General features: G+C 38.8%; 2 protein-coding genes and 1 long non-coding RNA gene across 3 annotated transcripts; 1 reads left to right on the top strand and 2 right to left on the bottom strand.

Annotated features, from left to right (window-relative positions):
* Window positions 1–253: 253 nt before the first annotated feature.
* Window positions 254–18586, bottom strand: LOC131330169 (PLASTID TRANSCRIPTIONALLY ACTIVE protein 6, chloroplastic). The gene is made up of 5 exons (XM_058363666.1): window positions 17917–18586; window positions 17319–17423; window positions 15596–15715; window positions 780–869; window positions 254–690 (listed from the first exon to the last, which is right to left on the bottom strand). The coding sequence occupies exons 1-5, from the start codon at window positions 18460–18462 to the stop codon at window positions 574–576; spliced, it is 978 nt and encodes a 325-aa protein (XP_058219649.1). The 5' UTR covers window positions 18463–18586; the 3' UTR covers window positions 254–573.
* On the top strand, window positions 882–4601 carry LOC131330170 (uncharacterized). The gene is made up of 2 exons (XM_058363667.1): window positions 882–3917; window positions 4035–4601. Exon 1 carries the CDS (start codon window positions 2978–2980, stop codon window positions 3569–3571), a length of 594 nt encoding a protein of 197 aa, XP_058219650.1. The 5' UTR covers window positions 882–2977; the 3' UTR covers window positions 3572–3917; window positions 4035–4601.
* LOC131330171 (uncharacterized) lies at window positions 10270–15587 on the bottom strand. The gene is made up of 2 exons (XR_009200990.1): window positions 12941–15587; window positions 10270–11286 (listed from the first exon to the last, which is right to left on the bottom strand). It is a non-coding gene; the product is annotated as an uncharacterized LOC131330171 (long non-coding RNA).
* Window positions 18587–24840: the final 6254 nt, after the last annotated feature.

Below are 24840 nucleotides of genomic sequence, written 5' to 3'. Positions count from 1 at the left end.
TTCTAGCACCCTGGGTAATCAATGGACATGGCAGGACAAATCGTTCTCGTGGTAACAGCCTCCTTTTTCTATCTCAAGCTGATTTACCCAAGTAGAGAGAGAGAGAGAGAGAGAGAGAGAGAGAGAAGAGAGAAGAGAGAAGAGAGAAGTGGAGTGGGAGATGTGAATATTTTGTGATTGTTTTCCAACTTTTTTTAAAAATGGAGTGGTGCCAAGTCGACTACAAACATAGCTCAGTAGTGCCATGATAAAATTCGTGAAACACCAGACAAATCCTGTCATTGATGACATATGGTCAAGAATTAAACAGAGGATTCCGAAAGGGTTCTCATTCATTTCACTAGCTATACACCTCACGTACAACAGGAAAGCAAGCCTTCTTTCTAATAGAAGGAACTTGCACAAAAAACACTCATAAGAAACAAAGGTAGAATTTCCTACAAGATAAGACACTGAATCAAAGAAAAGGCGAACCCTCGTGGTTAGACAAGATTCCAAAAGTCTCCATTTTGTTGCAATCTCGTCCTCAAACAATCTCTCAACTCAAAATCCAAGTAGTAGAAGATTAGAAATTTAGAACCAATTTGAAACATTGAAGTCCCTAAGCTTGCTCAGATGCCTCTCCAGATCTTGTCTACTTTTCTCCCAATCTTCCCTCGCTATCACGGTGGTGGCATCTACTCTTTCACTCTGTTAAACCATACATTATGGAATTGTATTATCCCATTAAATAAAGCGGAAAAAAATAAAGTAAAAAATTTTGGATTAGAAATAATCACCGCAGGAATAATTTTGAAGGAGGTTCCATTTTCACGTACAACAAGCAAGTCTGATTTTCTATTCCTATTCCGTCCACCTGGAACTGTCACCTGTTTCCAGATTGTATAACAAAGAGTGAAACAGAAAATACTCAGAAACTGACAATACGGCACATGAAAATTAAGATAATAACAAGCAAACAATTTAGAGAGACATAAGAAGAGAACTGAACAAGATGCACCAACCATATCATGGAGCAAGCGACTCAATTTCTCAACCTATTAAAAGTGAATACAATTTTCATCACGGAATTACAAAAACCTCCACAAATCCTGTCTGGGTTTAAGTATTTATCTCAGTCTCTGTAACATCTGCTGCCAAGTTCTAATCGAAGCATTAGAACGTAGGCTTCACTGCCAGCCCCATCTGATTTTTAAGTCAAAGGACTCCAAAAGTCTGTCCGTCTCCTTTTTCTTCTCATTCTCTCTAGTTGTCTCCTAAGAAGCACGGACACGTTACCGGCCTCACGTATCCGTGTCCGACACATGTTGAACACGGACATGACAAGTTTCTCCCGGACAATTGTTGGACACGCCTAAATACATGTCTAATTTTTTACTACATTTTTTGCCCGTACACGTTTGTGCACTTTAGGGACACTCTTGGAACGCGTTAAGGATAGTAGGGATACACCTTTAAAACTTGTCCCAGAGTCAAAATTCTATGGATATTTAGTTCGTGAACACTTAAGTCATAGTTGATATGTATGTTAATAACAATAATACTATTAGAGGTACTATTAGGGTAGTGATAATACCAAAACTGTTTTTGTTAGTGCCAAAATTCTAGTGCATTAAAGCCTTGTACCATGTGCATGGTACAATACTTTTGTGCACTAAATTTTGGCACCAACAAAAATAGTTTTGGCATTATCGTTTCCCTTTGAAAGAACTAATATTTTTCATCTTCAATAGGAATTCGTAGGGTAAATATATAATTCATAGACATACACCCTTTGTTCCATACTGCTTGTCCTGTACGAAAAACTCAACCTTTTAAGGGGACAAGGGGACCATGCAATTCATGCATGTCTCCTTAGAAATTCGTAATTCCCATCATTAACCCTTGTTCAATTCATTAAAACGACTTATAATCATTTCTGAGGGTTAGTTTGTAGAAATTTACAAACTTTCTCCTTAGATTTTTCAAAGTGGACAAGCGTTTTGGGACATCTCAAAATAGAATACTTGACAAGCAATAGGGGACGGATCGAGTATATTTTACTCAACATGTCCAAAATGTCTAGTGTCCTAAATTTTGAAGGAATGACATGACTACATATATGTCTCGTGCCCGTGACCCCATGTCCCAGTGATTAAAAAATCGCGCCTAGGCGAGGCGAGCGACGAGGCGAGGCTGGGTTGCCTCGCGGTTGTGAGGCAAGGTGAGAATGGCTGAGGTGACCGCCTAGTCAGTAAAGTGGCGCCTAGGCGCGAGGCGTGAGGCGAAGGAGAAAGGGGGCCTAGGCGTCGTCCAGGTCACAAAGGAAATATAAGGGCAAAATAAGACTTAACACACAAACACACCTGATCGATCGAAGCTGCCTCACTCCTGGGTGATCCGAAGCCCTCTCTCGGTCTCTCCTCTGTGATCGACCTCAACATCGAAGACCTCTCTCTCAACTCTCCTCTCGATCGTCGACGACTCCGGTAAGTTCTCTACTCTCGATCTCTCTATTCTCTGCTCTCTGTCTCTCTCGACTGATGCTCTGCTTTCTCTCTCTTTCTCTCTTCTGATCTCTCTCTCTCGTCTCTGCTGATCTCTCTCTCTCTCTCTTCTGATGATCTCTCTCTCTCTTTCTCTCTTCTGATCTCTCTCTCTCTCTCGTCTCTGCTTTCTCTCTGTCTTGAACTGCATGTGCAGCTCTTTCTCTCTTCTGATCTCTCTCTCTCGTCTCTGCTGTCTCTCTCTCTTGAACTGCATGTGCAGCTGTCTACTTGTCAATCTGCAGGGAGTGCACTGGGAAGTTTTTTAGGAGTATTTGTGTTGTATATGTTTACTTTACTGGACTTTATAGTCAGTTAGTGGGTGTATTATATTCTCTCAATTAGTGGGTGTATATATATTATATATAGAATCATAGATATTGTTTACTGGACTGCATTTTGTAAATTTTGTGAATTATGTTTTATGTCCTTTGTTTGTATAGATATTGTAGATGTCGAATAGAACGGATCCTGCTTGGAAGTATTCAAAGAGACATGAAGATAATAAGTTCAAATTCACATGTAATTTTTGTAACAAAGTGGTTACTAGGAGTGTTTACCGAGTGAAGCAACATCTTGCTGGAGGATACCCTGATGTGAATTCATGTCCTAATTTCCCAGAACCAGTTAAAGAGGAGATTAGGGCATTTATCTATAAGAAAAAGGAGACGGCATCTATCATAACTCCACATCCAGATTTTGATGAAATGGGCAATGAGGAGGACATTGATGAGGATGAGTTTTATGTACAATCAAAGCCCCCTCCTAAGAGGCCTGCTGCCACTGCTACCTCTGGCTCCAAGTTCCAACTTAAGAAGCCCAAGACCAAATGGCCTATGGATACTTACTTCACCCCTGACCCAGAGATCGAGGTAGAGAATAGGAGAAGTGGTAAACAACCTAAAGTTGACGATAATACGCCGCAAAAGAAGTTATTGAAAGAGCGGGCTCATCAAGCTATTGCGAGATGGATTTACGATGCTGGAATACCCCTCAATGTTGTCAATGCGGAGTCCTTTGAACTGATGATTGAGGCTATTGGGTAATATGGCCCTAGTTTAACACCGCCGACTTATTATCAAGTGCGTGTCCCTCTTCTTAAAAAAGAGGTGGAAAATGTGAACAAACAAATGGAGGACCACAAGAAGGAGAGAGAGGAAAATGGATGCAATCTTATGTGTGATGGATGGACGGATCGAAAGAATAGGTCATTGATAAATTTTTTGGTTAATTGTCCTAAAGGTAGCATGTTTATTGAATCGGTTGATGCATCGAGTCGTGCCACAACCGGGGACAGCATGTATAGGTTGCTTGATGAGTATGTGGAGCGAATCGGAGAAGCTCAAGTGGTCCAAGTTGTCACGGATGGTGCCGCATACAATAAGATGGTAGGTAACAATGAATTGACATATGTTAGTTACTAGTTACTGCTCAAAGTCTCAAATGTATCATTTCTTACTTTATTACTTACTCTTAGAATCTTATTGTACTTGTTCTAACTTATGATAGGGAAGTTGTTAATGGCAAAAAGACCACATTTGTATTGGACTCCATGTGCTGCCCATTGTTTGGATTTAATGTTAGAAGACATTTTCAAGCTGCCATATTTGAAGAGGACATGGGAAAGGGCGATCAAGGTACATGGTTATATCTATAACCGTCCGACATTGTTGAACATGATGAGACACTTTACCCAAAGAAAAGAATTGATTAAGCCAGCAAAGACTCGTTTTGCAACAGCTTGTTTGACTTTACAAAGGGTTCATCAACAAAAGAATAACCTAAGAAAGATGTTCACATCAGAGGCTTGGAGTAAGAGCAAGTGGGCAAAGGAGGCGGATGGTAAAAAGGTAGCAGAAATAATGTTGTCGCCGTCATTTTGGAACAATGTCTCGTTGGCCCTAAGATTTGCATGTCCTCTTGTTAAAGTACTTCATTTGGTAGATGGTGAAGAAAAACCCGCAATGGGATACATCTATGAGGCCATGGATAGGGCCAAAGAAACTATTATAAACACGTTTGGCGGAGATGAAGACAAGTATAAAACTGTGTTTGAAATCATTGATACGAGGTGGGAAGTGCAGGATACATTGCATCTTGCTGGAAGCGGTGATACGTCCAATATTTCTGTGCAAGCTCCAGTCATCATCGGGTCTGCTTGATTCATGCATTTGTCCCTGCGTTTTTTTACAAGGATGGTGCAAGGATGAAAGCTGATAAAGAGGTATGGAAGGGTTTGGTGGATTGTATTGAAAGGCTGGTACCAACTGAGAGGATGCAAGATGAAATTCTTCATCAGATAGCATTATATGAGGAGGAGGGAATCTTCAAAAAGGACATGGCAATTAGGGAAAGAATTACAATGTCACCAAGTGATCACAATTTTTACTCTTTGTGCTTAAAAGCCTTAAATACTACCACTTTATTCTTTATCCTTTGCGACAATATAACTAATTGGCAATGTGCAGTTGAGTGGTGGAAGTTATTTGGTCTTGAAACTCCTGAATTGCAAAAATTTGCCGTCAAGATCCTTAGCCTTACTTGCAGTTCATCCAGATGCGAGAGAAATTGGAGTGTGTTCGAACATGTGAGTATTACATTAAGGGATTTCTAATCGTTTTGAAGGTGTGAATCGTGTGATATGAACTTAAATCCCTTTTAACTTTATTTTGCAGCTTCACACCAAAAAAGAAATAAGCTAGATCAAAAGAGCCTCAACGACTTGGTGTTTGCTAAGTACAATAGAGCATTGAGGTGTCGATATATGAACCGCGGCAAATTTGACCCGATTTCCTTGAAGAACATTGATGAGAGCAATGAATGGTTGATTGGGAAATTGGAGGATGAGATTGTATTTGACGGTGAAGATTTGGATTGGAATGTTGTTGCGGAGGCTAGGGGGGTTGAACAACCTAGCAAAGTAACTAGGTCTACTCATAAACCAACAAGTTCAAAGAAGCATTCAAAAGCATCAAGTTTTTGTGCAGATGATTGGGAAGAAGAAGAATTTGATGACACTGTTTCAGATGTGGATGGATATCAGTCAAATGATGATGAAGAAGATGAAGATATTGGTGATGAGTGATGAAAGGATGACTGATGATGTCTTGTTTGGAATATCTGGATTGTTAGTTTGTTACATTTTATGAGCGTATTTTACTAGTAATTTGTATGTTGGATTGTTGGTTATTATGCAATACGGTGATGTTTGTTCTTGTTTTGATGGTAGGAGTGAATATTGGTCGTTTATATAGTTTATATTACTTTTTTTTTTAAAACGCTCGCCTCGCTTCAATGAGGCGCTCGCCTCGCCTCGCCTCGCCTCGCTCCGATGAGGGCTTTGTCACCTCGCGTACGCCTCGCGTATTTAAATCACTGCCGCATGTCCATATATGTGCTTCTAGCTTGCCTCTACCACTCTACAAAACCACCACACAGTATACATGACCAAACAAGCCTATCTTTCTCGTCTCTCTTTCTCCCTGCCTTGAATCCCTCCCCCACTTCTCCTTTTTCGGTGAGAAAGTTGCACAATGAATACACAAACGCAATATTCCTGCCCAAAATCAATTACAAGGAGTAGGGATGTTTTTAAAAGCTGGAAAACCAGCCCAATTTTTTGGTAGAACCGGTCCGGTTTGAAATAATTCAAAATTTTTATTTCGGTTAGATTCCCAATTTTGGGGAGTTATAGACCGGACCGGTTCTATACTTTCATATAAAAATTGTAAGGAGTGGGGCTTAGACTCGAGACCTCACGTTTAACACAACCTCACCTTACCGCGGAACTACCCAACCTATTGTGCTTTTTAGATTGGATTTTTATATTAATTACATATATAAGTGAGATTTACAACTACGAACCCTAAAATCTAAATCATATTGGATCCCTCATTTTTCACATCCACCGACTTCAGTCTCTCTCTCCTCACAGCGATGGCGACTGTGAGTGACTCTCTCTCTACAACAGCCACAGGTGAGATTGTGACTGTGAACAACCACCAGTCACCATCGTGAACCACTCACCACTATGAGTGACTCTCTCTGCGACAATGAAGTAGTTCACACCAGAAGGTGCAAAACCACCGCGAACTCACCGACAGTGAATTAGTGCTTGACTGCTTGTTTCTTGTGAGGCTCAAACCGTTGTGAGTCTTCTCTCTCAAATTAGGACTTATAGTTGGTGTCTCAAATTAAAACTTATTGTTTGACTGCTAAATTTGTTGTTGTTGAATCTATTGTTGTTGGGACTGCCTTTTTGTTTTTTTGTAGATGGATGATTTGGGTTAATTGTTATTGGGTCTAACAACGTTGATTATGCGTCTGAACCCATCATAGTGGATGATAATGAATCCAATGAGAAAAAGAAACGGAGTCCAAAACGTAATACGAGGTCTAATCAATCTATAGTGTGGGATCATTTTGAAAAATTGGAGAGGAAAGCGGGTGAAAAGCAAAAGACTGCTTGTATGTCTCGTGCCATTCAAGAGAGCATGGGATACTTGGGAGAACTAACTTACCACCAAGCCAACACATCAAACTTATCACCAACAATTTTAGCATCTTCACATGCCTCCAACAAATACCTCTCTAACTCTGATTTGCTCACCAAATTATTTTCGTCTTGCATGTGTTGCTCAAATTCCGAATCCATTACCTCACAAAATCCATAGACCCATTTGCATTCTTCTCCTTGTTTCTAAAGGACTCAATAACATTTTGTGCTTCCCCAAGGTCAATACTCCTCTTCCCATACCAATTAAAAAGACTTGTCATCCCATCCTTCAACTTAAGAACCTTGGTTTCAACTTTTGGTTTATTATAGTGTTTGTTCAAGCTCCATCTTATATATTCAAATTTGTAACGGGGATCAAGAACATTAGCATGGATAAAAAATTTGTTTATGCGATCAAAGTTACCCCAATATTTGTCATACTTCTTGCTTATGTTCTCAGCCAACTTCACCAACTTAAAATCTTCACTATTTTCCAATGTGGCAATTGCATTTTTTATGGTCATGACCTCTTTGAAAAATGTATTGCATCTCACATACAAAGAACCCGAAAATCTCTCGGTTACGGTGAAGAACACTTTAAGAACTTTACAATACATTTCCACAACATCCCAATTATCACTAGTAGGAGTACCAACACATTTCCCTCTCTTTTTCCCTTGCCCACCATCTACTTCCGTTTCCAAAAAAAATTTGAGAGTCATTCTCATGGTCTACAAACTCTACACCAACCTCATCCTCTCTAACCCCAATTTGAAGTGTGAGATTATCTTCCTCTTCCAATCTCTCAAAAGGTTTTTGATACGAGAAAGCTCGTTCCAACATAAAGTATGTTGAGTTCCAACGAGTAGCTACATCTAAACATAGCACAAGTTTAGAAGTAACTTGATCTCTATCGCAACATGATCTAAACTTGGCATACCTCTGCGGTGAGGATCTCACATACTTCACAATATTGCGCACCCTTGCAATTGACACATCTACATCCTTCAACCCATCATCGACAATCAAATTCAATACATGAGCACAACACCTAACATGTAAAAACTTGTGGTCTAGAATAGTGGAGTCCCTTTTTGAGGTCTTCTTCAAGAACTCGATTATCCAATTATTGGAGTTTGCATTATCAATTGTGATTGCCATGATTTTGCCAATCCCCCATTCCACCAAACATTGTTCTACCACCTTACCAAGTGTCTCGCCCTTGTGATTTGGAACTAAACAAAAGTTAAGAATTTTTTTGTGAAGCTTCCAATCACAATCAATGAAATGGGCCGTAAGACATTTATAGTTCAGATTTTGAAGAGAAATCCAAGTGTCCGTGGTAAGGCAAACTCATTGGTCCTTAAGTGCTTTCTTCAAAGATTTCTTCCTATCTTGGTAGATAATCATACAATCTTTTGCACCCAATAATCTACCTTGGGAATTGCCCCACTTTGGTTGCCCCACTTTTATGAATTGTTTAAAACCTTGACCCTCAACAAAACGAAAGGGTAATTCATCAAGGATAATCATTTCTGCCAAGGCCTTTCTATATGCCTCCAAACTAAAGCTAACAGCGGTAAGCTTTGGAACTGTGCCTCATACACTCACGGTATCAAACACTAGGGTTTTTTGCTTCTTATCTGGGTTCTTCTTCAAATTGTACTAGATGAACTCATAAACTCTACATTAGAAGTTAATATGGGGTTTCATTGTAGATGTCCCATTAGAATTGGTATCACAACAATAAAACTTAGTCACAATGTTTACAAGCAGCCTTTTACTTTTCACCCGCGTTCTTCTCAAATTTTTCAAAATGATCCCACACTTTAGATCGATTAGACCTCGTATTACGTTTTGGACTCCATTTCCTTTTCTCATTGGGTTCATTATCGTCCACTATGATGGGTTCAAATACATCATCAACCTTGTTAGACCCAATAACAGTTAACCCAGAATCATCCATCTACAAACAAACAAAAAAGCAGCTCCAACAACAACAGATTCAGCAGTCAAACAATAAGCCCTAATTTGAGACACCAACTAATAGTCGACACCAACAATAAGTCAGTCTTAATTTGAGAGAGAGAGAGAGAGAGAAGACTCACAACGATTTGAGCCGCACAAGACACAAGCAGTCAAGCACTAATTCAATGTGTGAGTTCGCGGTGGTTCTGGACCTTCTGGTGTGAACTACTTCACTGTCGCAGAGAGAGAGTGTCACTCACAGTGGTGACCGTTTCACGGTGGTGACTGGTGGCTGTTCACAGTCACGATCTCACCTGTGGCTGTTGTAGAGAGAGAGAGTCACTCACAGTCGTCATCGCTGTGAGGAGAGAGATTGAAGTTAGTGGATGTGAAAAATGAGGGATCCAATCTGATTTAGATTTTTGGGTTTGTAGTTATAAATCTCACTTATATATGTAATAAATATAAAAATCCAATGTAAAAAGCACAACAGGTTGGGTGGTTCAGCAGTAAGGTGAGGTTGTGTTAGATGCGAAGTCTTGAGTTAGGGTCCCACTCCTTACAATTTTTATATAGAAGTATAGAACCAGTCCGATCCGGTCTATAACTCCCCAAAACCAGGAACCAAACCGAAATAAAAAATTTGAATTATTTCAAACCGGACCGGAGCCAAAAAATCGAAAAATTGGGCTAGTTTGGTCCGGTTTTTAAAAACACCCTTGGGTAAATAACTCAACTACTACATTTAAATGCCTTATTCCTTTTAAAGTTTTTAGCATTTTATTATCTCTAATTTCTTCCTTTTGTAACCTAATTTAGGGGCTTGCTTGAAATGAAATGGGGTTGAACTTTGAAGGAGGATGAAATGGCTTGCTGGAAATCTGTAAATGAAGCTTGCTGCAAATGGCAATGGCAGAAAATCTGGACATGTTTCGAACTTGTTAGTTCTTAGTTTTTGGCTGTAATAGTTAGTTAATAGGCTTTAGACATGTAATGGGCTAAATTGTAGTTTTATAGGTTGGTTTGATGTAATCGGCCTGAAGGAATTTTTTTTACTGGGCTTGGCCCAATATGTAGCCCACAATGGCTAACCGATCAAACTGGACCGACACCGGCTAAACCGATTGAAACCAGACCACATTATTTAGACCGGTTCCAGTTTCTATTAAATCCAAACCGAACTACCGGCTCAGTCCCAAAAATTGGTGAAAATCAGATCAAACCGTCCGAATCACCCCAAACAAAGAGAGAAGCTCTCTCTCTCTCTCTCTCTCTCGATCGACAATTACCTCAAAGCGGTTCTGTTCAATACACACAAAGTGTTCTAGCACAATGAGTTGAAACATGTATCGTTCCCCATAGTCAAGACAAACCTACTAAAACATTGTACTACAGTCCTAACAATGGTGTGTCTAGTTCCACCTAAGACCGTGAACCATATCCTATACTCCACAAGAACCAATGATCCGATCTTCCGTGTGTAAGCCAAACTTTATACACAGGATCATCTACTACGTAAAATAAGACACACATGCTCAACATATAATAATATTATGCAAACATTGCCCATAAAGATTCTCATAAAAAAGGGATAAACTAATTTATAAATAACAAGTTAAATAACAAATCAATTACTTAAAAGCATTGCTTTTAGTATAAACTCCTAACAATAACATCCCTACTAAAGAAGGGTACCCTTTTTTTGTTGGAATATAAATGTCATTTGCGATCACAAAGGGAGGGTCGTGTGAGGATAAGGGGTAATGAAAAGGTCTGGAAACCTACCTTCTGTGGTAAACTAGAAATAAAACTAGAGTGGAACAATATTACGGTAACTATATAAATAATACTCCCTCCGTCCAACTTATTAGGGAGACATCATCATTACATCTTCCACATCAACTTTTACCTCCACTTTCCCTACTTACCCTCTATGGAAACATCATCATTACACTTTTGCTTACTAACTTTTCAAAATGGAATCTACTTTTAGGGGCAAAATGGAAAATGCACCAACTTTCACCCATCACCCACTAACTTTACAAAATTGACACTTATTAAGGAACAACCCGGAATGGAATACTGGACTTAAAAAAAGGGATAAGAGGAAGTACAAAAACTGGAAATAGAACTACAAGTGTGATTCTGACATGATATGTGCCCCTGGTACAACATAAAAGCATACATTCATACCTCTACTGCTAAGATTAAGTTCCAAGGGTTAGAGGTCCTAAGTCAACTTCAATATTTGAAGAGGTCAAAGAACAGAAATGGTTTGCGAACAGTTCATCTAGCTTCCTTTGAATGGTCTCTTTCCTCTTTGGCAGTTCTTCTTCGCGAGGTCCTAAGAATAGATTCCTGTAAGCAGAGCCCTTCCAATTTACTGTAGACTAGTGTCACATTTCATGCTCCGCACTATTATTGTTTCCATTTGAGTTTCAATAAGTTGTCTGAAATGGTATAGATGTTACATATGTAGATAGTGTAAAGGAAATGAAGCAAGCTACAGTGAAGAGAGAGGATAAGTTATACTGGCAAATACAAAAAAGATAAAGTTATATCGCCAATTCTACACATGAACAAGGATTTCCATATCCATCTGCCACCACTTACAACCAGGTACTATAGGACCCATGAGAACATTAAGATAGGGAAGCCACCATGATTGTAAGAAGTCAAAACAATCACATATTCAAAACCTATACAATGAGAAGAGTTTTTCCTCAAGTAAAACATGGATAGCTTCAATATAAACATTTTCTCATCGACAAATCCTTTTAGGTCAATGTAAATTTATCAAATCACATACTTTTTTACTTCCACAAAATACGTTTAACGTACTTCCAATAATTATGTTTAACTCTTTCTTTTTTGTAGTAGTAAATATAAATATGCAATAAAACTCTCTTTTTTTACTATTTATCAAAAATTACTTTAACCCCATTTTTTACTATTTACTCTCTCTCTCTCTCTCTCTCTCTCTCTCTCTCTCCACGTGATTTAGTGTTTGAATGTCAGGGAAATCCAAAATTCCTTTATCAATTGGTTGTGGGTTTGAATTTCTAATAAAAAAAAAGAGGAAATGAGGGAGGGAAAGGTAAAATTTGAAAGTAAAAAAAGAGGAAGGGGTGGAAAGAGGTGAAAGTAATTTTTGAAAAATAGTAAGAAAAAAAAGAACTTTATTGCATATTTATTGATCACTAAAAAAAAAAAAGACTTAAAAGTAATTTTTGAAAGTGAAAAGTAAAAAATAAAACGAAGGTTAAAAAAAGGAAGTAATTTCGAAATTCTAAAATTAGGGCTAGGGCTTCGGCGGTTGGTTGTGGGCTTGATTTGTGGTGTAGGGTCGAATTTCTAAAAAAACAAAAGAGGGAGAGGGTGGGAAAGGTAAAATTTGAAAGTAAAAAAAAGGGGGAGTTAAAGTTACTTTTGTAAATAGTAAAAAAATGGGGTTAAAGTAATTTTTGATAAATAGCAAGAAAAAAAAAAGAACTTTACTGCACATTTATTTACTACTAAAAAAAGAAAGTTAAAAGTAATTTTTGAAAGTAAAAGTGAAAAGAAAAAAAGGGGAAGGTTAACGCCTTCTGTTAGCTCCATTCGTTGCACATTGATGGAATGGGATGGCAGGGGCCTAATTGTTAACGGAATGGTAAGTTCAAGTGTCTTTTCCTTATTAGTTAAAGTCCATGTGTTTTTTGGTAAAGTTCCTGAAAGTTCGGAGGCATTTTGAAATTTTCCCCAACAAAGAGTAAAAAGGAATCTCACCACCACACGATTTAACCGAAAGCCCTCTAACCCAGCAGAATTAAAGAACAAAATAGTGTGTAAAAAAGAGGATACGGAGGGAAAACATCAAAGTCTGAAAACCCGTTAAAGTAATCTGCAAATAGCCCAAATAGTGGCTATGGCCCACCACCTAAGAGCGTGAAATTACTGGAATGCCTAGAACCAAGAAGAGTTGGATTGAGCCCCCTAGTTTCCAAACTAAGGGGCATTTTCGTCTAGCCATGCCATAGTGTAAGCCACAATTTGGAAAGGTATTCCTTTATAGGCGTTTGTGGATTAACTAATTAAACCACACTTTTAAAACTTTATTGCATATTTATTTATTACAAAGAAAAGAAAGAGATAAAAGTAATATTTGAAAGTAAAAAGTAAACAATAAAATGAAGGTTAAAAAAAGAAGTTAGAAGAAATTTTGAGATTCTAAAATTAGGGCTAGGGCTTCAGCGGTTGGTTATAGGGTTGATTGGTGGTGTGAGGTCGAATTTCTAAAAAATAAAAAAAAAGGGAGAGAGTGTGGGAAAGATAAAATTTGAAAGTAAAAAAAGGGAGGGGGGTTAAAGTTATTTTTGGTAAATTGTAAAAATGCGGTTAAAGTAATTTTAATAAATAGTAAGAGGGAAAAAAAAAAAAGAGAACCAAATTGCACATTTATTTACTACTAAAAAAAAGATTTAAAAGTATTTTTTGAAAGTAAAAGTAAAAAAAAGGAAGGTTAACGCCTTCCGTTAGCTCCATTCATTACACATTAACGGAATGGAACGGCGGGGGCCTAATTGTTAACCAGATGGTAAGTTCATGTGTCTTTTCGTTATTAGTTAAAGTCCATGGGTTTTTTATGTGTTTTTTTTTTTGTAAAGTTCCTGAAAGTTCAGTGGCTTTTTTGAAATTTTCCCCAACCAAAAGTCAAAAGGAATCTCATCACCACACAATTTTACCGAAAAGCCCTCTCCACGAGCGAGAAGCTGTAGAGGCATGGCCATTGGTAGTGTGTGGCATCAGTTGGTGTCAGGTGGGGAGGCGGCAGTGGCGGAGGGAGGTGTTGGAGGCGGTGAGAGTGGTCCTATAGGGGTAGGGTTTCTTTGGGATATCTGGCTGGTGTGGGCCGGCATTGGGGTTTGTTTCTTGGCTCAATGGGTGTTTGATAAGGCTGTTTGAGCTTTGAGATGAGGTGCTTTGGATGGGTCAAGCATTTATCTTAGGGGTTTGTAGTTGCCTTCTTGTCAACTTTTGTGTATTTTCTGTTTTGTCGTTCTTTTAAAAAAAATGTGGGGTGAGATGTAGTGATAGGTTGAGCTTGACTTTCATAGTATGACGCTCCCATTTGGTTGAGCTTGTCCTCTTTGTTTGACGCTCCCTAGTGTGTTACTACAGGGTTGCTTTTGGTATCATTAGTATTTATTAATGATAGGGTAACCTTTTTTTGCCGACCAAAAAAAAAAACCAGTAGCACTAACAGCTCGTTTGGAACGGGGGATTTCGAGAGAAAAGAAAGGGGACGGAGGGAGAAGTGATTCTCTCCCTCGTTTGGAAGGCCCAGAAGGCGAGAGAGGGTGAGAGAAGGAGGGAGACGGGAACCCCCTCACACCCCAGTTCCGTTTTGCACCAAAAGTGGCGAGATTCCATGAGAAAGGGAGAGAGTGAGGCGAGTGAGGCGTGTGGGTGAGAGTAGATCTCACTCGTGCAACTTCCGGTAGCCCGTGTGGTCCACCCTCTCGTCGGATCATCGTCGTGCTTGCACCGTTGTCTTCGTCTCGTCAAGAAGAAGCTACTTCTGTGATCAAAACTGAGTTTTGAAAGCTTTGATTTCAGACTAGTCGCCGAAGATGATGTTTGGTCGCCGGAGAAGAGAGAAACAGAGATGATGCTTGGTCGCTAGAGCAAAGAGAAACAGAGAGTTTCAGGTTACCGGAGATGGAGATGAGGTCGCCGAAGATGGAGTTGAAGTCGCCGGAGATGTGGAGAGAGTTTGATTTCTCACGATTGTTTGGATGGGTGGGTGAGAAACCACAACCCTTTCTTCTCTTCTCTTTTCTCACCTCCATTGCCAAGGGGGCTATAAAGGACAAATTAGTGTGTAAAAAAGAGGACATAGAGAGAAAACATCAAAAGTCCAAAAACCCGTTAAAGTAATCTGTAAATAGCCTAAATAGTGGCTATGGCCCACCACCTAAGAGCGTGAAATTACTGGAACGCCCAGAACCAAGAAGAGTTGGATTGAGCCCCCTAATTTCCAAACTAAGGGGCATTTTCGTCCGCCCATGCCAAAGTGTAAGCCACAACTTGGAAAGGTATTCCTTTAGGCGTTTGTGGAATACATATAGCAAGGACCTGGTGGATCACCTATTGTCGACTACATACTGGGCTATCACTTTTGTTGTACTTGAAACAGACTATTAGAGTTGTGCAAAAGATGCAAGGGGGCTTCATTAAAGATGGGCAGCACACCCAAATCTCTCTCTTGTTGTGGTGCTCCACTCCCAGAATTTAAGCTATTTTTTTATGTTTACTTTTTCACAAGCTTAACGACAGGGCAGCCTAACTGCCAGGGACATTCTTGCTTCCTCTAGAGTATCAGAATCATTTCTTGCTTCAATGGTTCATACAATGCATTTAACAAAATCCAGAAGCGTCCTAGCAATACCAACCCCAGGGTTGGACTTCTTTATTCCCCTTTAAGCACTTGCGATTTCTACTTAGTAGAGAGACTAGAAAAGATTAATTCGGATGCATAGAGTATAAGTGCCATTCGAGAGCAGAAATCAACTCAGTATTTGAAACAGAATTATAAGTATTTGATTCAATTACCACAATTCCTTACCAAAACTCTTGCTCTGGTAATCGACTTTGTTTTTGAATCGATAACATAAATCTCCTCAAAATCTAGCACAAATTCAGGGTCACCCAGTCTCCGGTTCTTGTAGTGCTTTGTTAAGAAAACCTGCAACAACAGACAATTAGCTTAGTTTTTTCCCAAAAGGTGATCCTGATACATATTTCCATATCAAATATTTTTTAGCTCATTAATTCCGCCAAAGAATGAACCCTTTGAAATCTCTACACGAGAGACGAGGATGATCAAATATCAATAGGTCGCAACTGAAATACCACCAAAAAAATTCTTATGAGCCCAGGCCCCAGCCCCTAAACCAGTTATTTGTATGGAATGCCACAAAAATATGACCTAAGCACAACTATGAACCATGTTCTCTCTACTTGCATCCATAAGACCACTTGGGACCACTCGGGATTCCCTAAGGATCAAAAGCCATGCCAAAGAGTGCAATTGTGGAAGGGATTCCCAATACCCACACAGGTGCATGGGCCCCTTCTCTCTCCCTCTTACGTGCAGATAGTTCAGTATCTTCAAAATCCTCACCAATTGCTGCTAAAGAATGGGCGATGTGGATAAGTATATAACAAGATAGACTTCAGGCATAAAATGGTGAATACCCTTGACTTACCTAATAAAATTCCAGGATGTTAGTTCCATATAGCACCAACACCATATCATATCAACAAAATGTCTGCACTACATTATAATTATAGACACAATAGGCTCAAGGAATCTATTTTCTGTATTTTGATACATAAAACCCTGGGCGTAAGTAATAACTGTCTTCATAACAGTGGTTAACTCATAACATGCCAGAACAGTGGTGACTGATACGCAGAAAAATTCCAAAAAACGTGTCACATGATTCATTTTTGATGGGGGACGACACCTTGACCTCTAGCAATGGCCAGATGACAACGGTCCAAGAATTCTTGTAGGTTTTTAACCTGCAGTTATAGATCATGGTCTCATGACTTCCATATTATTTTCTTTCACTGATGAAGTAGAAACATTTGTTCTTACTTGTTTCATGAATGAACTTATATGATGGAAAAGTTGGATTAAAAGCAAATCAAACTAGTCAAAATAAGCTGCTTCGTCAATGATGGAATATTGATGTATTATTCAACATATTGCAGAGTGAAAGTTTTCAAATTATCAGTTGGCCTATTCCATTTGGGACTTCAAGAGATCTCCCACTTTAAAAGCATATAAGTAAACTGGTATTAAAGCCAATAAAGAAATCCACTAACACTGGTCTCACAACTATAACATACACCTTGACCTATTTAAGACCTTTCTATTCCACAAATTCCTCTAAAAGACCAACTCATGACATACTTGTCGAAGTTATATTACTTTTGATCCTTTGGTGCGGACAAAACTTCACTGTTCGCTTCAATTCAGGGAAAATGGTTAGTCATTAACGCATCTGTCAAAAACCAAAAAAGACCTGGAACTGATAGATGAAACGCCTTAACATAGTACTTATAAACCTTTTAAGCCTTATGGGTTGAGCTGTTGACATACACATTCTTTTCTAAGCCGTATGGGTTGAGCTGTTGGCATACACATTCTTTTCTAAGCCTTATGGGTTGAGATGTTGCATACTCATATTCTTTTCATATACTTTTTTCCTTCTGCGTCTTCAAATGAATAACAGAAATAAAGAGAAATGCAGTGTTGTGCGCCAATAATTCACACTTACCTTCAAAACCTCATAGTCAGATTTATACAAAGGATCTCGAGGTGCATCAATGGGAGGTTCAGTTAGGTCATAGCGTCCATAATCACTCTGTACACATCGAATGTGCTGCAATTTCCAAGCGTTTAGCACAAAAGATTAATCAAAACAATCAGGAAAATATAAACTAATTTCTATTTCCGTTTGACCAAAAAATAATAAATAAATAAATAAATAAACTAATTTTCAATTTCTTTCTTTATCAGCAACAAAAGTTTCAAGTTTGAGCAGCTTCATTAAGATGATCCTACATAACTTGTTCACACCTCAGATGACGATAATTGACAAAAATGACGTTCAACCCTTACCCTTTTTAAAACCCAGAATCTAGCTTTGAGTAAAAAACCCTAAATCCAAATCGACTTTTACTCAAATTTTTAATCAAATAAGGGAGACAACTTTTACCCAAATTTATGCTTAGATTTGAACTTGCCCAATGGGGAACTTCATACAAAATGAAATGAAGCTTTTACTCAAATTTGGGTAAAATTTTGATTATGAGGGCTGGAGATGATGTAAGTAAAAATGTACTAACAAATTGGGACGGATAAGCATGAGATACCTTTCTAGGCATTGGCGCAAGGACCTCAGGAATATAGTAAACATCAGTATCTGGAGGTGTAACGTACATCTCTCCGAAGTCATAGACATCGTTATCAGGGTCCGGAGGCTTCCTTATAAAGAAATCACAATGGAGCAAGCTAAACTTGTGAAACTCATCCTCGTTGATCCTGTAATCTACCACAGACTCCGAACCCCACTCCTCACTTGACTCGAAAAAGCTCTTACTATTACTACCACCGTGCACCATCAAGATGTCGTCCGAGACACCACCAGCGAGGGGGTGCTCCTCGTAGTCCACGTCGTAGTCCTTCCTGTTGTCAAACTCCTCGGCATCGAACTCGTCCAGCTCGTATTCATCGATGCCTCCGCCATCTCCGTCGTCGGCGTGGACTGTGAAATCGGGCCGAAATCGACGACGCCTGGTGAAGGTGAGGCGTGGAATCAGGTTCAGGTGAAGTGAAGGATGGGATGAGGCAAGTGTGGGGAGCTTTGAAGTGAGGAACGGCGGTAGGGGTTGTGTAGAGAGAAGCAGCGTCGCCTTCATGGTAACAAACTCACTTTGTACTACCCTAACAAACTCACTTTGTACTACGGGACCCTACAAAGGAAAATGATCAGAGAAAACCAGATTTTTGGGCTGCGAAAGATAAGCTGGCAATCCAAGCAGCAAACGCCAGTTTCACTAACAAATTATTTTTTACCCAATAAGAATTCATGTTCCACTAAACTTTTTACCTTTTAATTTTGCCTTCTTATTTTTACATTTCAAAATTTATGTCAATATTTGATCACTTATATCTTTTAATTTAAAATGAATTTCATGACTTTGCGAACTTTGTATAATAGAACTAATTGAGATCTATCAAACAAGATCCATATTGCATATTATCATTTATTCTTATTGAAATATTTAAATAATCAAAAATAACACACCAAATAAGTATTTATTTCTTAAGAACTCTTAATGGAACAAGGGTTCTTATTTTTCCTTTCAAAAATCTAAAATAAATACTTATTTGAGTCAGGATCTTAGCGGAATGAGGCCAAGTAAGTTTAGTTGTTAGAGTATCTCCAATCCTAAACTATTTTTCCCTCAAATTTGAGTCAAATTTTGAGAAACACCCAATTAAACCATTTCCACACAACCCCCCCCCCCCCCTCCCCCCCAAAATAAAAAATAAAAAAATTGAGTCAAATTTTGAGAAATACCCAATTTGGCTAGAGCATCTCTAATGTCGAAACACAATTTGTACCCAAATTTATTATTTTTAAAATATCCAATGGTATTAATGTAAATAAGAGAGAGAGAGAGAGAGAGAGAGAGAGAGAGAGAGAGAGAATCTCATTTGGTTGAGAGAGAGAGAGAGAGAGAGAGAGAATCTCATTCGGTTCCCATCTTCGCCGGAGCATCTCTCCCTCCTCCTCCTCCTGCAACTTGGCTCAACCTATAATCTCGTCCAACACCCCCATTCGAAATCCTAACCACCACCTCTATCAATCAGATCCACCGCCGAAACCACCAGTCACCACCTGAAACCATCGACTACCACCACCATCTCCAACGAAACTGATAAGCACCCGTTAATGCAATGGAGGGTGCGCTAGTATCTAGTTTTAGTTAATTTCATCGCTTAATTGGTTGCTTCTTGATTGCGTTTACTCATAAGGTATGTTTTTAGTGCTTTCAGGTAAATCGTGTGAATAAGGCATATTTTGACATCATTCATAGCCCGAGTGCGTCCAAGTACCCGAGGAACCAATGAAGACCCTGTCGGCCCCTGAAAATCTGTCTAAGTATGGAAAAATCACTTTTCGAAAAAATATCGATTTTCGAGATAAAAAATGGCGGTAACTGATCCTTGAATTTTTCTAAGAGCAACTTCAAAATTGCAAGGTTTTATTCAAAGATTAAGGTCATGTTTTGAGCCATTTATTCGATAGAAAAATGTGATGTTTTCTGTTTTACACTAAAAGCTGGGGGTCAACATTTTGATTGGATTGAAATCTCAAAATTCTGGTAATGCCATTGTTTCCAAATGGGGGGTACTTCCTTATTTTCATTAAATAAATTAAAGTAAAGAAAAGGTAATAGAAATGTTTAAAATGCAATCTTTACTTAAGTTTAGAGAATGAAAATAAGATGCTGTGGAGATTTGCCCGAGCAGAACCTGTCATTGCCCGAGCAGAAGCTGGATGGCCAAGGCAGAAGATGATTTGCCCGAGCAGAACCTGTCATTGCCCGAGCAAGAGGAAGGCAGCCAAGGCAGAATTCTGAGCTATTGAGCTCGGCATCGATGGGATGCCATTTGTTACATCGATGCCGAGCCCCTTAGTGGTCCAGTCTCTTATCCATCTCGGCATCGATGGGATAAAACTCTTTACATCGATGCCGAGCCCCTTAGTGAAGCACTCTAAGGCCGTTGCCATCAATGCCGAAGGGCTTAAGGGCGAATTTTCAGAGCATCTAGGAAATATTCCAGGCGCGGATCTTAGAAGTATAAAAGCTTATTTCATTGTTTTGTAGATAAAAAGTGTAGACTTAGATTTGCTTACCTAATTTTAGATCTAGATCTAGATTCAAATTGTTCTTGAGTGTTCTTGTTGTTCTTCATTTTTCCAGCACTTATATTTCAATTTCTGCCCTTAATTGTTACTTTTTGTTATTGTTGCCTTTATTAAAGTTGTTTATCTTCTCCCGGTCTATCTTAATCTCTAATTTTCTTCTAGACTTGTTATTTCAATTATGCTAAGTAGTTTTTCACTTGCTTTTATCTCTCTAGATATGAGTGAGTAGTTTTAAGGGTTAGGTCATGGGGTGATTAGCACCTCATGGCTCGGGCGAAAATTGCATTTTGCACCCAATAAAGCTTTAAACTTTGATTTGAAAATTGATGTGGGGTTCGGGTTTGTTTGTCAAATCACCGAGGTGTTAACCTCTTTGATCATGTGTAGGTGGGAGCTTTGCCTACCCACCACACATGATGCTTAGAGCTCTTTCGCACGAGGTATTTGCCAAATGAATTTTAGAGCTAGCTTGGTTCTCAAATCATTTTATTTTCCGATTTGAGAACTTTAACCGAGTATCTTAAATTGTGTAATTGGGTGACAAGTGTGATTTAGCTCGAGTCTTGGGTGTTAATAATTCCTAGACCTAGCCTATCTTTTCTCTAGTTAATTCCTTTTTAATTTAGCCCTTTTATTACCACCGTTAAAGTAAAACAAAGTTGGCTGTCTTAAAGCCGAAAGCCCGTACTTCCATCTACAAATCCGAGCAAGCCATATAATTATTCCCTTGGGTACGATCCCGGATTTCCGGTTTATTATGCTTCAAACGACGTGTTAAACCCTACGCTTGGGGTATTATTCCGCATTATTATTATCATCGGAGCGAACGAAGCAGAAACTCAGTAGCTCCAGCGAGGTCCCATCTCTCTCTCAAAAGAGTCGTTGGAAAAATGGGTAAATGGTTTGGTTTGTCCCAGATTTGGGCAAAAAAATGGGTAAAATCCAAAATGAGGAAGGGGGTTTGGGTCATGCATTGGAGATGGTTTTTGAGATTTTTGACCAAATTTTGAATTTGGGTCATAAAATGGGTAACAATTGGAGATGGTCTCGTTAACCCCAAAAAATAGGGGGCATTTCGGTGGTAGAAGGGTTAAACAATTATAGAGTTATGGTCAAGTTTTTCTAGAATTGCCGTCGCATGAGAATGAGAAAAGGAATTGGAAATACATGGAAACTCAATATGAAAAGACGTATGTACGCTCCACAGAATACTAGGTAGTGTTTCGGTTTACCCTCTTAAAAAATAAGTACTTATTTGCAATTTTCAAGCTTAAAAATAATAGATTTACTGAAATCAAAAAATATGCAATATGGATCTTATTTGATTTTATTTTGGTTTTTAATTTGTATTTGGTATATCGCGACGCGGTAATTTCGAACTCTTAGACGTATTCTATAAAATACGATCAGTTCTTTTGACTAGTTTTTTCCTACATTTTATTTACATGATTCTATACTTTTCAAAAATGTAATGGAAATAATAAGTCAGTGAAAGGATCTCCTAGACCTAGGAAAACAAGCACGAAAGACAGATCAGAAAAGAACGCCTAAGATCTATCAAACCCTACAAAAATAATTAAAAAATAATTTTCATAAACCCATTATTTTCAAGCTTGAAAATAGGTCCTTATTTTTTAACTACTTATTTTGGAATGTGGAACTAGACCTACAGTTATTATATGAAGAAGTCCAAAAATTTTCCAACCTCCCCTTGTCAGTTCCACAATTCCTCTCCTTCTCTTCCCCTTATTGACTCCACACCCACCATTAGGAGAAAATCCTAACAATGAACTGTTGGAACCAGAATTCGTTTATTACTGGAAAAATAGATTGCAACACACCAAAATAAATTTAAGATCGAAAACTTATTGGACCAATTTCAAGCATCCAAAAATTGGCAATCGAGGCTAGTATTACTATATTACTATCCTTAAGGCAAATTTGTCCCCCACATAGGTGCTTTTGTGTCTCTCGAACGATTACCTCTCAGGATTACCCAATTTTTGAAGAACAGATGTAGCACTTCAATCTATTCGACAGGCGAACTAGAGAACCATGTAGAACTCTCTAAAGGAGGAATCAGGTCCAATTTACAGATAAATAGGCACTCACTCATAAAAGACAACGGCGATTGTTCGGAACCGAACAAATACCGAATGCATCTGATCAGAATAGAACAGGTAAGGGGTGCATCCGTTGGTCGCTGAACTTGTTCGTTGAATAGACACATTAAGGAAAGGGAAAAATAAAACGTAAGGGAGAGGAAATAAAATAGGTATTGGGCCAAACTTAATTTCTGTAAAAAGAATTAACCGAATTGGGCCAAGCCAATTTTATCTTTTGACCCGACCTGGTTTGGATGGGCAGCGGCAGCATGCGCGCATGTGGTAAATGAGTTAAATCCAAAGCCCACTTTATCTATGCCCTCTCCTCCTACAAAACTTGGGTGCCCCAAGGCCCCAAGCCCTTATGTCATTGGGGTAGAAATACCCAAGTATTCTTAGTTGCCACACCAATGTGTTCATTGTTAATGTAGTCATTTTTATGGTTAATTTCTCATTCACCATTAATTGATTTTAGCCAACCAAGTGTTCATTGTTAATCTCTTTACGAAGACGAACACAATGGAAAGTGGGTCCAACCACATGGACATGTGGGACCCACTCAACAACAAAGTTCAAACTAGGCTAAGAATCAATTTTCTCCAACAATCCCTCACATGAAATGAAATTGACAAGATAGCAAATGTCTCGAGAGTTCAATAGGAAATCACCTGTATAGAGTAAGGTAGCTTTTGGTTTTGAACCTCCCCTTTTGAGTAACTATCAAATTTATTAGCGAAGTAGTGAACGTGATGTCTTGAGCTGTTCAGTCATTTGTTGCTTCATTCGTTGATATATTAAATAAGATCGCCCCAAGTGTAGGGCTTAAGCGTCCAATTGAAGCATAATAATCCGGAAGACCGGGATCGTACCCACGGGAATAATTAGTATGGCTTGGTTGGATTTGTAGAAGTAAGCACGGGTTTTCGGCTTTTAGGCAGCCAACTTTGTTTTACGTTTGCGGTGGAAAGTAAAAAGGCTAAATTAAAAGCGAATAAACTAGGATAAAAAGCAGGTTAGGTCTCGGAATAAATTAACACCCATGGCTCAAGTTAAATCACATTTTCACCCAATTACGTGGTTCAAGATACTCAATTGAGGTTCCTAAACCGGAAGATAAGATGGTTCAATTACCAAGCTAGCTCTAGAATTTATTTAGCAAATGCCTCGTGCGACAGAGCTCCAATCATCATGTGTGGTAAGTAGGCGATGCTCTTACCTACACATGATCAAGGAAATTAACACCTTAGCAATTTAACAAATAAACCCGAGCCCCACATTGATTTTCAAACAAAAAATTCGAACTTTATTGGTGAAAAATGCAATTTTTACTCGAGTCATGGGGTGCTATTCACCCCATGACCTAAACTTGGAAAACTACTCATTCATATCTATGAAGATAAGAGCAAGCAAAAATCTACTAAGCATAGTGAAATAACAACACTAGAAGAAAATTAGATTAAACGATAGATTGGAGTAGCGGCTACAACTTTAATGAAGAGAACAATAGCAAAAACTAATTAACTAAAGCAGGAAATTAAAATTAAGGTGCTGGAAATGAAGAACAATTCAAAAGGCAATTAAATCTAGGCTAGATCTAAATTATGCAATACTAAAGTTGTTTGTACAATGTGACATCACTCCTATTTATATCTCCAAGATTCGCGCACGAAATATCCCAAAAGATGCTCCAGAGATCTCATCCTAAAGTCCTCTGCATCGATGGGAAAGGCCTTACGCTGCAGTGATAAAGGTCTCGGTACCGATGGGACATATTTCTTCCTACCGATACCGAAGGGGATAGGGGCTATCACTGGATAGCTCGGTACCGATTGGTGCTGGCTTGGTCCATCGATGCCAAGATGATTAACTCCTGCTGCTGAATGGGTCGGTATCGATGGGATGAATTCCCTTCAACCAATGCCGAGATGATTATGGCCAGCACTTGGTCTTTTTTAATGCCTTGGCCATGCCTCGCCTTGGCGAGCTGTCGGGTCGCCTACGGGCCTTGAATGCCTTTGGTACGCCTTGAGTTTTAAAACTCCTTTATTTGGTGATTTTCCTACAAAACAGAACTAGCATTCTCTACGAGCAAAAGTAATTAAAAACAGCTAATTAGATAGTTAACTTAAATTGATCTAGAGATTTAGCGCACCCTACATTACATTATCGGGTATTTATCATTTGTGTAAACCAAGATAATAGTCGTTGCACAGGATCTTTCCAAACGCAGTTGATTGTTACTGTTGTGCTCA

This window comes from Rhododendron vialii, chromosome 6a, assembly GCF_030253575.1.
Source record: "Rhododendron vialii isolate Sample 1 chromosome 6a, ASM3025357v1".
Classification (NCBI taxonomy): domain Eukaryota; kingdom Viridiplantae; phylum Streptophyta; class Magnoliopsida; order Ericales; family Ericaceae; genus Rhododendron; species Rhododendron vialii.
Note: the sequence above shows the minus strand (reverse complement) of the source record. Positions and strands in the feature narration are given on the sequence as shown.

What these genes read in the sequence shown, in the direction of transcription:
- LOC131330169 (XM_058363666.1), bottom strand. Translation starts at nt 18,462, where the DNA reads ATGAAGGCGACGCTGCTTCTCTCTACACAACCCCTACCGCCGTTCCTC. An exon ending in TTGCGCCAATGCCTAGAAAG is followed by an intron (nt 17,424 to 17,916) that starts GTATCTCATGCT and finishes TGGAAATTGCAG; the next exon opens with CACATTCGATGTGTACAGAG. An exon ending in CCTTCAAAATTATTCCTGCG is followed by an intron (nt 691 to 779) that starts GTGATTATTTCT and finishes ATGGTTTAACAG; the next exon opens with AGTGAAAGAGTAGATGCCAC.
- LOC131330170 (XM_058363667.1), top strand. Translation starts at nt 2,978, where the DNA reads ATGTCGAATAGAACGGATCCTGCTTGGAAGTATTCAAAGAGACATGAA.